Here is a 16,902-nt window from a genome sequence, read left to right as displayed (position 1 = left end):
GCTTAATAAATTCTGATAAAATTAATGGATACATTTATAGGAAACTGAAGAGTGTAATAAGTTTTATAACAAAAGTCCCACACAGGCAGGTAATATCTCTGTGAATTTACCCTTACACAATTGATGTGTGGAGAGTAAACCCCCAAAACCTGACAGTGAAACATGCTCTTGTGACCATCTTCACTTACATTTGTGTAGTTTCCTCCTGTTTGTTAGTTACTTTGAATATTTCTTGAATGAAAAAAAAGACATTTAAAAAAATAGAATTTTATTTAGATGGATTTTTATTTTTAAATTTAGATTTGTATTTGGAATAATTAACTTTGTCTCTGTGATTATACAGGAAAATCAATGAAATCATTTGGGTGACAGACCTTGAAGGGAATGTAAACTGAGCATGCACTCTTGAGTCTTTTACCTGACATATGCTATTACTGGACACCTATTTTTTTTTTTTTTCTCCCAAAGCTGAACAATACCTTGATTAAATGGTTGGCAGTTGCTATTGTATATTCAAGATTTCATAAGAAAAGGCTTCCCTCATACCCCAAGATTTTAATCTAAATTGCTTTCCTCTGTTAAATGATTGTGAACTCCTATACTATGGCAGAGGAGATAGCACCGAAAAAGAAGTCAAAATTTCCCTCAGGAAGTTTGTTTTCCTGAAACAAAATGCTGGAAACTCAATGAATAATTCAGTTGAAGTTTCTCCAGAACTGAATGTGTGTCAAGTAATGCATCCTATCTGTAAATACTATCAAGAAAATCCAGTCACATTGGTATTACATTTTCATTGGGAAGAATATAGAAAATGGGTTGAAAGAGAAATACGTATTTATTTTAAAAATAATTTCTTAATCTCTTTGGAAGTATAGATATAAAGACAAATGCCAATACTGTACCTTAAAGCTAGGAACTGATATAAGCCATCAGTTTCTCCATGCAGGTGGGTTCAGAGAACATGCTGGACAAACTTTTTGAAGCAGCTGGTTATTTTTACATGATGGGCTGTGTTGTGAGGCCTCATTTGCTATTTCAGAGGTGTGCTGTGTTTTTGCAGCTGGAGATGATAGCAAGGGTCAAAGGTGGTCAACACCTCTGGAAATTTGATTAGGGAAAAGATTGATGCAAAACATGGGAGCTTCCTTCTCTGAATTTCTTTACAGAAGTTGAGAGCACTGTTTCAAAAACTGTCACAAACAGAACTTTTCCATACCCTTCAGTATATTTAAAGGATCTGAAGATCCAGATGGATGTATACAGGGTAATGAATGGTTGCAGGAGAGTGTAATTTTTGAGCATCAGGCTTTGAATTGCAAAAATATGTTTTGATGATTCACCCTGATGTCAGGAAGGGCTCCTGTGCAGCTGTTGGAGGGGCCTCTAGAGAGTGAATAATTCACTGTAAGATGAATCACACCCTAGAAACACTTATGTCTCTTCATTAAATGAGTCTAGAGAACTAGCTCTGCTGTAGGTATGAACTTTTGAGACATTTAAAATTGGGTGTGATAAATTCAACACCTGTTCTCTACACGGAAATTTAGAGCTTCCCTCTGAGGAGGGATCCCAAATAAAGGAAAAAGGAACCCCTGGGCTTTTATACCCTCACAGTCTTAATCTCTGTTTCAAGCCTGATTAGTGCAGTTCAGAGCTGTGCATGTTCACAAATTTCAGAGAATGTTCTGAGCAGGAAGGGACCCACAAGGACCAGAGTCCAGCTCTTAAGTGAATGGCCCATGTGAAGATCAAGCCCTCAATTTGGGTGTTGTTTAGCATCATACTCTAACCAACTGAGCTAGTCTCAGGGTTTTCATATCCAGCCTGCAAACAGAAGAAGGAATGTTCCTATTTTAGTAACCGCCTCATATTTTAGACATGGAATATTTTGAAAATATCATAATTTAGTGTGCTGCTTTGTAGTGACCCTTGAGTTCAGTCTATTTTATGGTTCAGAATTTTAGGCAGTGATCAGTCCATGTTGGCTGATGTATCCTAATGTGGGCAGACATTTAGTTTATTTTCAAAGTTTATTTTCATGTTCTGCTAAATACTTCAGCAGTTTCAAAATTCCATCTGGCATGGCAAATACTGTATGTGTGACGTAGAGCTGCATCTCCACAAAAGAAGAAATAAAGTGTTAACTTCTGCTTATAAAAGTTGTGTGTGAGAAATCATCTTCACTGCAAAAGACAATTCCATGTCATGTTTTTTCCAGAGAGAGTGTGACCCAGTATGAGAGGCAATTAAGCCTCAGTCATGCCCCATCTAAAGGCTTAGATCTTGGGCAGAGACACTGTCTTTGTGATGTTGGTTATTCTGTCTGTTTCAGTCTGCACCTGTATAGAAGGAGGGTATTTTCTTGTTCTACCATTCTATATTAGGTATATACTATTATACCATTGTACATTTACACATTATGAAGATGCTAAAATTAATTTATATTGAGTACATGGAAGGGAGCTGTTTCCTTGTCCAAGAGAGCTTGAGAAGTTCTAGATAACTTCTTCCTCTAGAGAAGTTCTTCCTCTATGCAGAGCAAGATGTGTGTGTCTATGTTAGGATGCAAATATTTTAGATATATCTCCTTTCAGGAATCTGCTGATTATTTTATAGATTCTCTATTTTCTGCATATTGTCTTCATTATGGCAGAGAGGCCTTTTGAAATGTGTCCTTGGGAGAGGGGATTCTGATGATTGCACAAGAATACTTAATGAATCAAAGCGTGCAGACAGGGTAGAGATATGGATACAAAACACAAGAATATAATGGGTATTTGTTGATTAGCAGGTGTATTTCATACTGTATTTTGCTAAATGAATCAGTGGTTACTGAATGTATTCTGAGCATGAGCATTTCAAGACAGTAGAATTGGTTCATTGTTCTATTACCCTGGTTTTATAGTTTAACTTCTTTGAAATATGTTGGTGTAAAGTAGGGGCAAATCAGGCTTTCTCCAGGAAAGTGAATGCAGCAATCATAAATCTGGAAGCCTGAAGTGTGTAGTAGAGCTTCCATTAACCTAGAGACCTGGGTCTCCTCATGTTGGAGGGGCTATTCAGTCTGCAGCAGTTTTAGTGACCACAGTTCCCCTGAGTCATCTTCCTGAGCGTTCCTTTTCTTGTGAAGTGCATTGTGCATTTCTCTGTGTTGGCATCAAAGCCAAATGTGCTGGAAACTGGTCTCCAAGGAGCTCTAGACCAGCACTTCATAAGCTGAAGTGTATAATTTAGCTATTCATATGCCAAATACAGAATATTGGTCACAGGGGTATAAAGCCATAGAAGGTGGTGCACCAGAGCCCAGAAAGGCAAGTAGGCGAAAGTGAGTGATGTGGAAGCTTAATGTGGATATTTTGTTTGTTTGGCGTTTCTTTGTTTTGTTTTAATTTTTTTTTTTTAACTGATGTGCTTTTCCAACTTTTCATTTCCCAAGAGTATAGAGGGGCTTACAGGAATAGCAATATATTTTTCTGAATTTTGTAATTGTGAAGATGAGTTCAGTTGCCAGGCTTTTTTTTTTTTCTGGTGATGTTTAACAGTATACAATAATAAAGTAAATTGTCATAGTTTGTAAATCAGATGGTGTCAACCAAAACATCTTTTGGCATAAAAAGATAATCAAGAACTGATCTACATCTCATGTCCTCTCTTGACTCCTAAGCCTAGGAGGCAGATATAAGGGAAAAAAACCAGCCTTGTCAACCTGTGTGGAATAAGGCAGAAACTAACCTTAATGAACCCCTTAATTTAAGGTAAATGCCTGCTTCAGAAATATTATTTGAATTAGAGTAGAACAGTAGAGGAATATGGGGAATCTTGAGCTTTTGTGTCATAAGGATGGCCCTTTGTGAAGAGACTGGAAAGAAGGTAACTACAGCCCTGTCCACACAGGTTAAAAGAGTGTTAAATCATCAGGAAAGACAAGATAAACCACATTAGCCTGTCTCTGATTTGTCTTCCTAACTTGCTATTGTTGAACTGTCATGTAACAGTGTCAGGTTTTGATTTTTTAATATGCTGTTGCAGATAGATATTGTAGAGTTCTTTTATCAACTTTAACTAGGTCAGGTGAATAAAAATCAAATATTCCTCAATAAGTAGTGTTTTTGAACCTGGTCAGCACTGGGATTTTATATAATATGAGAAATGAAGTTCTTTATTGAATATTGATTAGCCTTTTCAGGAGATGAGAAATTTTTCTGTGAGGGCATTATCGGCCAAAATAATGAATAAAGCTATGCTATATCTACAAAGGTGAATTTCTAATATGATAGAGCACTTCAGTGCACATGCTCTCCAGGAGTTCATGCTCAAGGACCATGTCAATTCTTTGTTTCTCATTCAGTATTTTCCTGCAGTTTTGCATTTGTGCAGTTCAATTTTGCATGAGGTATGACAGAAAGCCTCTACTTATACTTTAAATTATTGATAGAGACGGTGCATGCAAAAATCCTCTAATTCTCGAAAGCTGCTTTAAAAGAATATCAGCTTGTGCTGCTGTTTGGACAGGTGAAACAGTTCAGCATGGTAATTTTATAGATAGACCTAATTAAATAGTAGAAATAAGAATTTCCTAGAGCTCTGAATGCATCATACGCATGAAATGTGATGAGCTAGGGCTGATGATAATTATAATAAACTTCAGCAATGAAATTATGAATGTTACAAGAAGTCTTCTGACTCGTGCAGTCACATTCTTAAGCTGTAATTTTCATATAGCTATTTTGTTCTAGGGTTTGAGGTTTTTTTGTTGTTTCTTTAAAAAAATGTGTTAGACTTTGGTTTTGTTATATATTGCTTCTATTTCATCTTGACAAATGTTTACTCCTGTTTCTGATAAGCAAAAGTAGGTGGGATATAGCACTCTGTACTTTGACATAACTTTATAGATATTTCTAGAAGTTCTTTAATACTGGGATAAATGAATTTTCCAGTAGTGTAATATGATGGATTTGGCACTGGCTGGACACTAGGTGCCTAAAAAAGTCACTCCATCACTCTCTTCCTCAACTGGACAAGGGAGAAAAGAAGATAATGAAAGATTTGTGGGTCTAGATACAGACAGGGAGAGATCACTCACCTGTTACAGCTGAGGGCAAGACAGACTACTTGGGGAAATTAGTTTAATTTGTTAAGTTAAATCAGAATATGGTAATGAGAATTAAAACCAAGTACCTTCCGCCCACCCTTTTCTTCTTCCTGTGCTTATTTCACTCCTGATGTTCCTGTGCCTCATCCCACAGATGGCACAGAGGGGGATGGGGAGGGGACCTCCAGGGGGACACCTGCTTCCCCATGGAATCCTCTTCCCCATGGAATCCTGCTCCTGTGCTGGATCTTTCCCCCTCCTGCTGTACTGACCTGGCTGTCTGCAGCGCTGCTCCTCTCACATGTTCCCAGTCCTCTCCCTAGATGGAATTGCTGTTATCAGTAACTTTTGCCCCTTCTCAAAGGGTTGTTCCAAAGGTGCTGCCACCATCAGTGATGGACTCAGCCCTGGGCAGTGCCAGATCCATCCTGGAGGCAGCTGGCCCTGGCCTTGCTGGATGTGGGGGAGGTTCCCTGCAGTTTTTCTCAGAAGCCACCCTTGCAATGCAAACCCAATACCCAGGGCAACTTGCAACATGAAAAATCACTGATTACACTTTGTGAGCATCTGCACAGACACATGGAGTGTAACCGTGAAGATAAGTTCAGTTGATCGACTTCTATTTTTCTTTGGTGTTTGTTTTTCATATTTGTTTTAAAGCCATAGCTTTAAAGAAATAAAAATAATTTGACCACAGATATTTTCACTTCTTTAAGCTAGGGGTCCTGGCAGCCTCAGGGTCTCTTCTCTTGCCTGTCACATGGCTGTGATTACATGGCAATGCATGCTCCCAGTAAACTGTACAGTCATAGAAATAGATTTCATCCTCTCCTCCATAATTCTTTTTAAGCTTGCTATTTTTGTTTTGAAGAAGGAAGTTCATGGCTCCCTCTGATGTGACATAGCAATATGAGAAGCCAGGGTCAGTAACTCTGGCCTTGAATTTTTCATGTCCTGAAATGATGATATCATTGTAGTGGTCTGTGTTCCTGGAAAAGTTGTTATGGAAACTTCATTACAGCTTTTCTAAAAATAAACAAAACCCAAAGAAAAACCATTTTAGAACTCCAAATACTTTGTTTATTTAAAAAATTGTGTTGCAGCAATTTTTTCATGAGTTAATTTTAGAAATTTGGTATGCAGATTGCTGCAGTCATGTGCAAGTTTAGGCAGTACATATAAGGATTGCTTATGGACATGCTATTACCTGTTGGACACCAGGCAGACATAAAGAGGTCCCAATCTGTGCCAGAGCTGTGCTAGGGACAGACACAAGGTGGATGTGCAGTAGAGGCATCACACCCAGCCTGAGGAAATCCAGCAACAAGGGGAGAAAGATCCATGTGCGAGGATGAATGACACAGATGTAGAGGCGGAAAAAAAAGGGAGTGGATTGGCATAAAAGTTCTCTTGTGAAGTCTGTTCAAAATTCTAACCAGTCTGAAAGCCTCAAGGGGTTGTTGGATTGGGTTGGATCCTGTGTGTGATTGCACATTTCTCTAGGGTAGAGTTTGAAAGACAACCCTAGACTAAAATGGTCCCATTTTATTTTTTTCCCCTACTGTGGTGGATTCTGGTGCTGTTATTTCTTTAGTCTAGTACTGCACAGGTGCACAAGGGGAATTTCAATTTTATGGAGTCTTCGTATATTTGTGGTTTTAATTTTTTTTCTAATTTTAAAGTTGTAATATACTTTCTTCACCACAGTGTGTGATAAATACTGTGTTTAACAAAATGTTTTTAGGGCTTTTATTTTTGCTTCTCTTTTCATTCTTTTATTGTTACCTGATTTTTTCAAGGAAGTTTTCAGAGGAAAGAGAAAATTCAAGTAAATGCAATGTCTCCCTTCTACAGGATTTATGAACGTGTCATTGATCCCCCAGAAACGAATCTGACACCTGAAAGCAATTTATGGCTCGGACAGAGAAACAGGAAACATGGTTTCTTTAAGGTAAGCAGATATGAACTGGCACGTGAGGAAGGAAATTAATAATAGTCAATGAGGGGCTTCAATCAATTGTCTTAGACTCGTGAGACGTGCATGAAATTTGGTAGGAACTATGGGCAGTTTGTAAACAGCTTGTTTACAAGGCAGAAGTTACTGATATTTATTCCAGTTTTGGGTAGCAAGGCACAGTAGGAGCGTTTATCTGCGAAAGGAGTCCGTGGAGCTGCAAGAGGCCAATCTGCCCATCCTCAGTCTGGGCATGGATTTGTTGCTAAGGTGATTTACCTCCCACTCGGTTTCCATGTGAAGCTGTCAGCTCCCAAGACAACTTTACAATTTGCCTCTTTTCTGAGGATGTCTCCTCAAAGTCCCCAGATTTCCAACGAGCTGGGACAATTACACTGAACTTCTTTCAGCATCGGAGCTCGCAATTTTAATTGTGAAACAGAGGTAAAAGCCAACTTTTGACTTAAATGATAGTCTGAGGGTTGCTCTGAACCTACAGCGCATTTCATCCTCCAGCAGCTGAGCTGTCACTGTGAAGTGAAATTGATAGTATTATTTTATTCTACAGCTGTTGTTTTTACCTCAGCTGCTTCCCACTATTCCACAGATGGTAAACATATGTTTATAGCTACATAGGAAAAGGAAGAAGTTATGTTGGAGTCGCCCATCTTAAATCCTTATTTTATGCAGGCAGTCAGAGCCTCAGAACTCTGGGATATTATATGTTTGTAAATTAATATTTCTACATGTTAACACTTTGGAAACAGCAGGGTAGCTAATGATATGCTAATGAGCTGACCATTTTTATTGATCATAATGAAAGCCGACAAGTGCTTTGCTTTACTTTATGCGTGCTTGAATATTTTACTGACTTTCTTCAGGGCAGAAATATATAATTGGTTGTGGTTTTTTTAATCCTGCTTGAGAGTTTTGGAAGTCTTACTTTTTTATGTTTCTCATTGCAAAAACTTGGGATTTTGCCAGTTTGTAAAGAGTACACATCTCTTTCCGTATATTTATATGCTCAGCAGGATTTCCCTTTCTTTTTCAGAGCAATTTGTTTCACTGTTTTAGCATATTAAAAAATAGATATATTTTCCTTAATGTAAACAGAGATCTGCAGGGAAATAAGAGCATTAAAAAAGAATTAGCATTTTTTGTATGTGAGTTGGAGCCATGAAAATGTGTGCGAGGAAAAGCAAGCTCGTTGTGTGAATAAATTTTTTTTGTGCCTTTTGTTATTGATATTGATACTGTTAATTTTCTTACCACTCTTTCCAGTAAATTGTGCCTACCTATACCTGTGATCTTCACCTTTTGTGCCTCCACTTCTCAGCTCCATCCTGCCACAGCGGGGAGGGGAAGGGGGATGGAGAGGGAGCAGCCTGGGGTTTGGGAGAGTCTCCATGGGGGTACTGATGTGGGGAGTACCATTCCTAAAGCAAGACAGCTTTAATTGGTGGCTGAATGTGTGGCAGGAAGGGCGGGAATAACAAGAGTCAGAGCAGGGGGATAATTGATTTGCTTTAAGCACTTGTGGTATTAGGGTGGAGCACTGGCCTGGCTTGTTGATGGGGATGTGGTGGCTGACCCTGTGTCTGTTCCCCGTTGTGACCCTCACAAGGGTCTTCTGCAGGGCAGGGAGAGGGATCAGGATTACCTTGCTGCTGATCTGTGTGATGTCTGCTTATGACTTGATAACACAAAGGGCAATGAGAGTTATTTTGGATGTGTGCTCAGTGTTGTTCTCCTACCCTTACCTTGGGTTCTTCTGTGGGGAGTCCATTAATAATCATATCCAGTCTATGGGGTAAAGAGGTGGGGATGATTTTCCACAGCTTTTCACCCCCTTTTCCTCCTTCAGGCCTGTTAAAATACCTTTTGAGAATTTTAGATTTTGTTTGGATTTAAGGAAAGCATGTTCTTGTTGCTATGTCTGCTATGTTTATACAGTACCATGTTTAGAATCAGGACAGGGATTTCTAGGAGGGTCATTCAGAGATCTGCCCTGAGGAGGAATAATCATGAGTTTCATGGAACATAGGAGAAAATGGGCTGGTATTTAGAGAAATTCTCTGCTCTGGTGTTTTGGGAGTTCACCCCTGAACAGCTGCAGGACTCTGATAAAGTGACAGTACTTGCAAGAAGAATGCTGGTGGGGGCTCCAGAGTGGAGCAACTCAAGCAAAGGTAAAAATTTTAAAAGGTGAAAAATGGAATTGTTTTTGCTCAAGGACCTGGGTCCACTTGGTGTGTCATGCAGAGAGAGGAACACGGTGTGTACCACAAGGGGATCTGATTTTTGGGTAAGAGCAATCTGTACTGTTGATCTGTAGATATAATACTGGTTGCTGCATGACACTGTCACTGCAGGTCACAGCTGCCATTGGCAGTGAGTGTGGGATGCTCACAAAGACCAACCTGAGCTCCTGGTGCAGCAGCACAGCAGCCCACGTGTCCTGGGAGGCATCTGGGGTGGGTAGAGCCACAGTGAGGGACTAAATGAGCTCAACAGATGTCAGAACTCAAAATGTCAGAACTCGGATATTTTTGGATGCTCTGGGCCCAGGTCAGAAGCATTTGAGACCCTGGCAGGCAGCTGGGAGCAGCTGAGATTTTGGGTTTGAGCCATGGAACAATTTACCAACCTTGCAGGAAGAACAAGAAGTCACAAAAGTTTAGATATTATAGTAGAAGTAGTCACAAAGTAAAGGGAAGAATTTTTGAGTGTTGTACAGGGGGGTTTTGGTTTTGTACATGGGAGTCAGAGGTTTTAAGATAGAGGGATTTGGGCCTGGCCTGTCCTCCCTCTTTCTCCTTCCTTACCTCCATGTTCTTGGTGATGTTGGTACTCACAGATTGGTTTAGAGTAGAAAAGCACAATTTAATATAGGTAATAGGCATTGGGGAAAAACTGTAAACATGTAACACGTAATGTACCATATAAAAGATAGAAAAGCACCATTTAATATAGGTAATAGGCATTGGGGAAAACTGTAACCATGTAACACGTAATGTACCATATAAAAGATAGAAAAGCACCATTTAATATAGGTAATAGGCATTGGGGAAAAACTGTAAACATGTAACATGTAATGTACCATATAAAAGATAGAAAAGCACCATTTAATATAGGTAATAGGCATTGGGAAAAACTGTAACCATGTAACACGTAATGTACCATATAAAAGAGAGCAGCAGCCCTGGGTGGGAGAGGAGAAGCAGTCGGGAGTCAGAGAGGATGTCAGGGTGTGTGTGTGCCTCTGCCTGAGCTGTGAGCAAACCACAGCAGCTCAAGGAGAAAATCTTTTAGATAACTTGCAATAAACTGCCTTGAGACCAAACAACAGAGACTGCTGAGCCTTTCTTTGGAAGCACGGGTTGGAGGAGAGACTTTTCCACCACACGGAGCCACCCCTGACCCAGGGTGAGCTCCAGCAAACAGACACCTTGGAGAGGTGGCTACTGACTATGGAAGTGATACCTGTGATGGTGTATATTCATATATCCATGTAGTTGGAAGGTATAGGATCTGGGTGGGACATAAGTGGTATAGAAAATTAAGGGGCTGTGGTTTATGAATGGTGCTCCCCAGTTCAGTATCCCCCCCCCACCAAGACTCTCTCAAATCACACTTAGCTCTCTCTCACTCCTCCTTTCCTTCCCCTTCCCACTGTGGTGGAATGGAGTTCAGAACTAGAGGCACAAAAGGTGAAGGCGATGGGTGTAGATAAGAACAATTTACTGGAAAGAGTGATGAGATAAGAAAATGAACAGCAACAGCAGCATTATTAACAAAAAATATAGGAGAATAAATTATTTACATATTCCTGATAATAGATGGTACTGGATGGCTCCCTCCCACACATTTTTCTTGACCATAAGGAACTCTTCCTCCATGGAAGAGAGTCCCTTCCCCTGCCTCCTTCGTGGTGTGAGTGCTGTAGAATAATTGCCATGTCCCAGCCATGCTCTCTCCTGGCTACTGCAAAAATTAACTCTGTGCTGGACAGAGCCAGGACAGCCACAAAAACTCAGGGTTTATTTCAGGGCTAAGGGCTGATGATAATCATTATTATCAGGTTAGGAAGCTTGAGAAAATGCAGCTGAAGGGAGAAAAAGATTGGTGCCAGATATCTATGAAACATGCTCTGGGATGGATCTGACTGCTCTCAGGATCAGAATTATATGCAAAATTTGTTTTATTGCTGAGGAGAACCCTTCCCCCTGAGGGTCCCTCCAAAGAGCTCGTGCAGCAATGAGCTTATGAATGCCTTGGTGAGAAGGTGATTTACGTTGCAAGGCAGTAGTGTTCATAATTACTGGAGCAGGCTCTATTGATCCTGCTTGTGTCTATGGGTTGTGTATGAGGTGCTTGGGAATCATATTGGTGTTTTTATTGCACAGTATCATGGATATCATTGATATAGTCACCTGACTGTAATACTTTTTGTATGGAGTGAAACTCAGTGTGGTGCTGTGGGCAGGTGTTCAGGGGCCTGGCAGGGCTGCCCTGGGAGGGGAGCTGATGGAGTGGGAATTATTGGCACGGCTTTGCAGGGCTCAGGAGTCTCAGACACTCTGCTGGTGCCACCATGCAGAGCCTTTCCCAGCCTGGCCAGTGCCACTTGCACAGCTGTGTGGATCATATTATCTCTGTGGGAGAAGCGGGTTTGAAAGGAGATGAAAGGCAATGGAGGAAATGAAAACGCAGAAGTGGGGAGCTCATGGAATGGATGAGCCTTTTCACAGAATGTGGGAGGGCTGTTCTAAGCAGTAGATAGTTGAGAAGTGCAATTAACTGGGCTTGATTTTTAGTGCTGCAGAACCTGAATTTCATAGTGTAGCTGGTAATCTGCCTGCACCAGATGAAGGCTCTTCAAGCTAGCAAGTCCTGATGCTGAACTGAAGCTTTGATTGTCATTAGCCAAATGTTTTTATTGGTAACATAAAGGTCATGTCTATTTGGGAGGGGAAAAACTGGAAAGATTTTGACCACTGACAAATCCAAGCTTTTGGCTTAATGCTGAAGCAGGAATAACCAGAGCTTTTTCATATTCGTTACAATAATTATGGCTGTAATAAGTGTTTGCCTACAATGAAGTATTTCTATTAAAAAAATACATCAGCAAAATTTCTGCCCTTGGAAAGTTTATTTCTATGTTTGATCATAATAATTCATTTTCAGATGTTTTATAGACCTAGAAGTCATCTATGTTAGTGAACTGAAGTTCATGTTCATATGTTATTACATAGTAATATAATTTCATGTAGCCAGAAATTAAGACACAAAATAGTTGTGTTTCCTTTTCAGGGTATGTCTAAATGCAAATCTATCCAAAAGACAGTAAAGTGACTCTGATACAGCAAACACATTTGAAGATGCACCTAAAGAAAAAAAAGACAAAAAAAAAGGCTGGAGAAAAATTTGCCATTCTCTCTGAATGGTATCTTGTTAGCTAGGCAATGTGGTGTGGTGGAACTTTGTAATCTCATTCACTGTTGGCTGAGCTTTTCACTGCAGAGCCTTAAGTGTTGAAGTGTATTTTTATGCCTCACCTAATTTCTCACTGATGACTGCTGACAGAAAGTATGTGAAATGGCTTTCAGGATGTTCCATTTCCAGTGACAGTGTTACTTATGGTTTCATTACTCTCACAGGTGGAAAGGTTAATAAATGTATATACTTCTGCAAGAAAGGGTGATCTGATTATCTCTGTTAATATTTTCAGTTAATATTTGATAATGGGACAGTAAGCAGGAAACAGTTCTTGCTGATTACATTCTGCTCTTTGAACAGATGAGCATGTAAATGCTACTTGCCTTGCCAGACTTTAAGGACTACCTGAGGCCTCTGTTTTGGGTTTATGGGTGGCATGTGAGCAATTTGTGATGCCCTTGGTTTGCAGAATTCACCCTATTGCAATTTAACTGAAAACTAAAGCACAGTCTGGCAAATCAGTTATTTAATTAGATAATAACTGCCATCATGGTAAATTTCAGTTGAAAGAAATTTTTCTATCTGTGAGGAGGTAGAGCTGTGTCACAATGTGATTAACAGTCAGAGGCAGTGCAAATATCAGCACTAGAGGTCCCTTGATTTCCCTTGCTCTTCTCCCTTAGTGGCCACGAAGCAAATGCTTTATCCTGAACTTAACAGGACAAACAGAAGCTTTGGCATTTTCTGGACTGCCTGAAGTGTCTGGAGTCCCTCAGGTGTGCAGGGACACTGGGCAGGGACATCAGCTGCCTCCTGTGGGGCTGTCCTGGCAGGGCAGGGACTGACAGGGTGCCTGGTTTGGTTCAGGAGCCCCAAAAAACCTGCACTGATTTTCTGCCAGCATCCCTCTGTCTGCCTGGGCTGCAGGGAGGGTGGAATTCTGGCTGGTGGCACAATTACCCAAACTGCCTGTTGAGATACAGAGCGAGGAGGCTTAATGAAACCAAGCCATGCAAGTGTAAACTTACATCTGGCACTAGGTATTCTCTGTTTAGTGTTTGGTTTCAGTCTTATCTGGCTAAAAAAAGAAGGAGTTTTGCTGTGTTTTCCTTTTGTTTTTTGGAAAAGTGTGTCATAGGCTTGAGCAATGGATATTATTTCACTGCTTTTTTCACCAGTCTCACCCCATTTAAAGACGTTTAAGCAGCTTATATTGGTGATTACAAAAGAGAAAGCAGTATTATCACTGTAATATTCCAAACACACAGAGAGATAGGAGGAGTTATATTTTGTTCACCTTCAGTTATTTTCCTCACAAGCAGAGTAAGCTGGTAATTTTTTTGGTATCCACTGAAGAAATGACTTGTGAAAGAGCTAGTACAGATTGAAGTGAATGTTTGTAATCTGTATTACCAGTTTTCTCTTCTTTTGCAAAGGGTGTTATTCAAGATGTGAAAATCATCTTTATACCTAATGGATATATAACACAGTGTCCTAATCTGAATCGCAGTAAGTAGCAATCTTTTTATTGTCTCTATTTTAGATTTTTCAAACAGATTGTTTCTTTGCTTTAAAAATAATACTTCCAGGCTTGTTATTTTTGCATGTGCTGACTTCCAGAAGGCAAGAATTCTGTATAAACAGATTGCATTTTATGTGCAGATAAATCTAGTGTGATAGATTGTTGTTTATTTATGGGTTATTGTGTTTTTCCTTCTTTTCTGTTTCTTTTTAATCTTTCTCTATTGAGCATGCCCAACCTGCAGTGATTTCTTAAGTCTGGTGCAAGGAATCATGGATTTGCAAGAACTCCTGGCAAAAATGACTGCAAAAGTAGGTACCTAAGCTTTTTTTTAGTTGCCCATTTCCTTTCTTTCCTTCCATAAGACAAAGATGAGAGTATTTATTCGTTATGCCATTTCTTATACCATGAAAATGATTCTATATTTTCATAGTAAAGCAAATTTTTTTCTTGCTGTCTGCAGTAGTCTTATGGATATAGCTCTGTGGTTGCTCCTTAAGCTCAATAATGTTTCTGTTGCCTACTTTATTATTTGTAAGGTAGTGAAAAAATACCCAGAGTCTGATTTTTTTTTTTTTTTTTGTAAGAAGCCTTAGCTTGATTTCCCTTTTCATGTTGGGGGATAAATGCAGAAACAAAAGAGTGAAATCCCTCAACAATTTCCTCACCATGTGATGCTGTCAGAGGGGGGATGTTTTCTTGTGGTGTAGTCTCCTTCCTGGGAATTGAAATGAGGCCCAAAAATGAAAATGCCTGTGAACCTCTGTGTTGACCTTGACAGCAGCTGTGGTCAATGGTTTTTATCAGTGTAAAAGTCAACTCAGCTCCAGGTGATGTGCTGTGGGCTTGGGTTTGTGGTTCTTTTCTTTCTCCTTTTCCCCCCAGCTTTGGGTCAGCAATAGGGTGAATGGGAATCTATAGTGTTGGGGATTTTTTTTTTGTTTGTCTGAAATGTTTGAGGTTTTCTTTAGGTTCTGCTCAGGCAACCTCGGTGTTAAGCCAAGGCCCTTCAGCAAGGTTCTGCTGAAGTTTTGGGATAGGAAACTCTGTTTCAGAGGTGACCAGACACCTGATCTGTGCTAAAAGAAGAATCTGAACACTTTTTGAGGTTACTGTTGATGAGCCATCTGGTTTGTGGTAGAGGGTAGTTAATTGTCTCTTTGAAACAGCACTTACATGCTAATTACTTAAATCTAAGTGCAGATGCAACCAACCTGTAGATGCCCTTACTCTCAGTGTAGTCACTGTAGGAATTTCCAAAACAGGATTTGCATAGAAGTGCTGCTTGTGTAAAAAAAAAATGACACCTTTTAATGCACTGCCTTCAAATGCTCTTTCCCCTTCCCAATAGGAAAGGGGAAACTGTTTTTTGGAGAATGTGTGTTATGCTGGCAATCCTCTTACTCAGCTGACATGCTTTGGACAGGCTGGATCCAAATGAAAAATGTGCAGCTTTTAGTTCAGTTTTCTGCTTGTGCTATGAAAGGGAGGCAATTATTTTGAGCCCTGCTGGTGGTATGAGCAAGTTCCAATTATGCAGTGTACTGAGTAACTTGCTTTCTCTGATGTTAATTATATTTTTGCTTGCTAGTACTTTATGAGGGGAAGCAAATAACACAGTATTTGTACTGCAAAGACTCTGCCCTTTCATAAAGTGGTGCTGGCATAATCCTTCATTGCAAATTCCTTTCCTGTTACAGCAGTCCACTGACTGCTTTGTTGCAGTTGTGTCCTGTTGTTAAGGCAAAATGCATGCAACAGGAAAGGAAATTAACTCGGTAGAAAACGTGCAAGTCAAAAACAGGGGGTCTGGAGAGAGGCATGAAGGTTTGTATCTGCCTTTTAAGTCCTAGCCACAATGGCCAAGAGTTACTAATGTAGACACAAGTGTGTTTTGTGGGGATTTGAAGGGCTTTGCAGAGATCTTGTCTGGCCTGGCGTGTGGTCAGAGAAAGGCTGCTGATGTACAGCAGCAGCATCCCAGCTCCTGGTCCTGCACCAGGAGATGCAGAGCACGGACAAGATGTTTTCAAAAAGTGTCTTGGTGTCTCGTTGTTGCTTTTAGGCTCCACACTACCCAGATTTCAGCTCCTCTCTCAATCTCTCTTTGGTTACAGCTGTATCACAGCACTGAATAGAGGAGCAAGTGTTGTTTGCAATGAGTGTGTATGTGCAGTTTATAGAAATTCAGATTACGGAGACTCAGGGTGGGAAGGAAACATCCAGCTACTGGTTTCAGGCTCCAATAATTTTAGTAGCTGTGCAAGTTGTGCAGAATGAAAGCAGCAAAGGGAGGCTCCCTGCTGTACCTCTCCTGAGCCTGGTGGGCTCAGGGTGGGACACAGTGGCTGTACCAGTGCTCCAGAAGAGCCCTGGCTATGGCAGATGGCCATGGAGTGCTATGAAAGGAGCATTTGATCATGACCTGTAGCAACCTAACCACCCTTACACCCTCTTCCTACCTGTGTTTTGTGAAGACACGTCTTTTAAAGACCAATAAATCATAGTTTTTAAAGCTTATTTTATTTTTGTCATAATTTGAGTTAAATTCTGAATCTCTCCAGTAGATGTGTTCAATTGGTTTAATTTAGTGTCCTTAAATAAAGACACAGTGTATGTCAGGGTGTTACAATCTGACTAAATTGTTAATTTGCTGCAGGAGAAAAGGGTTGTGTTACATTGCAGCATTCCCCACTGCTGGGCTAGAGTACTGTTTGTTCCTCTAAGTGTGATGGCTAAAATAATTCATGTGGCTTTAACAAGCCACTGAAATCAGTCTGGGCATCTCCTGCACTTCTTTGAGTGGAATATAACTTCTTTTGGTAAATTATGAGCCTCCACTAGGGTGTGCTTTGTATTCAGATGTGTTTGTTACTTGAAGACTTCCAGCACAGA

At 40.2% G+C, this 16,902-nt stretch overlaps 1 protein-coding gene across 3 annotated transcripts in view; it reads left to right on the top strand.

Annotated features, from left to right (window-relative positions):
• Positions 1–16,902, top strand: part of NELL1 (neural EGFL like 1) — a 284,811-nt gene that overhangs the window by 49,581 nt on the left and 218,328 nt on the right. For all 3 annotated transcript variants that reach the window (XM_021528533.2, XM_021528532.3, XM_021528531.3), the window contains exons 5-7: positions 6,947–7,043; positions 13,922–13,994; positions 14,236–14,318. In XM_021528533.2, coding sequence (XP_021384208.2) covers positions 6,947–7,043; positions 13,922–13,994; positions 14,236–14,318 — 253 coding nt within the window. The remainder of the gene's footprint in view (positions 1–6,946; positions 7,044–13,921; positions 13,995–14,235; positions 14,319–16,902) is intronic.

This window comes from Lonchura striata, chromosome 6 (genome assembly GCF_046129695.1).
Source record: "Lonchura striata isolate bLonStr1 chromosome 6, bLonStr1.mat, whole genome shotgun sequence".
In the NCBI taxonomy this organism is placed as follows: domain Eukaryota; kingdom Metazoa; phylum Chordata; class Aves; order Passeriformes; family Estrildidae; genus Lonchura; species Lonchura striata.
The sequence above is the reverse complement of the archived record's forward strand: the minus strand, read 5'-3'. Positions and strand labels throughout refer to the sequence as shown.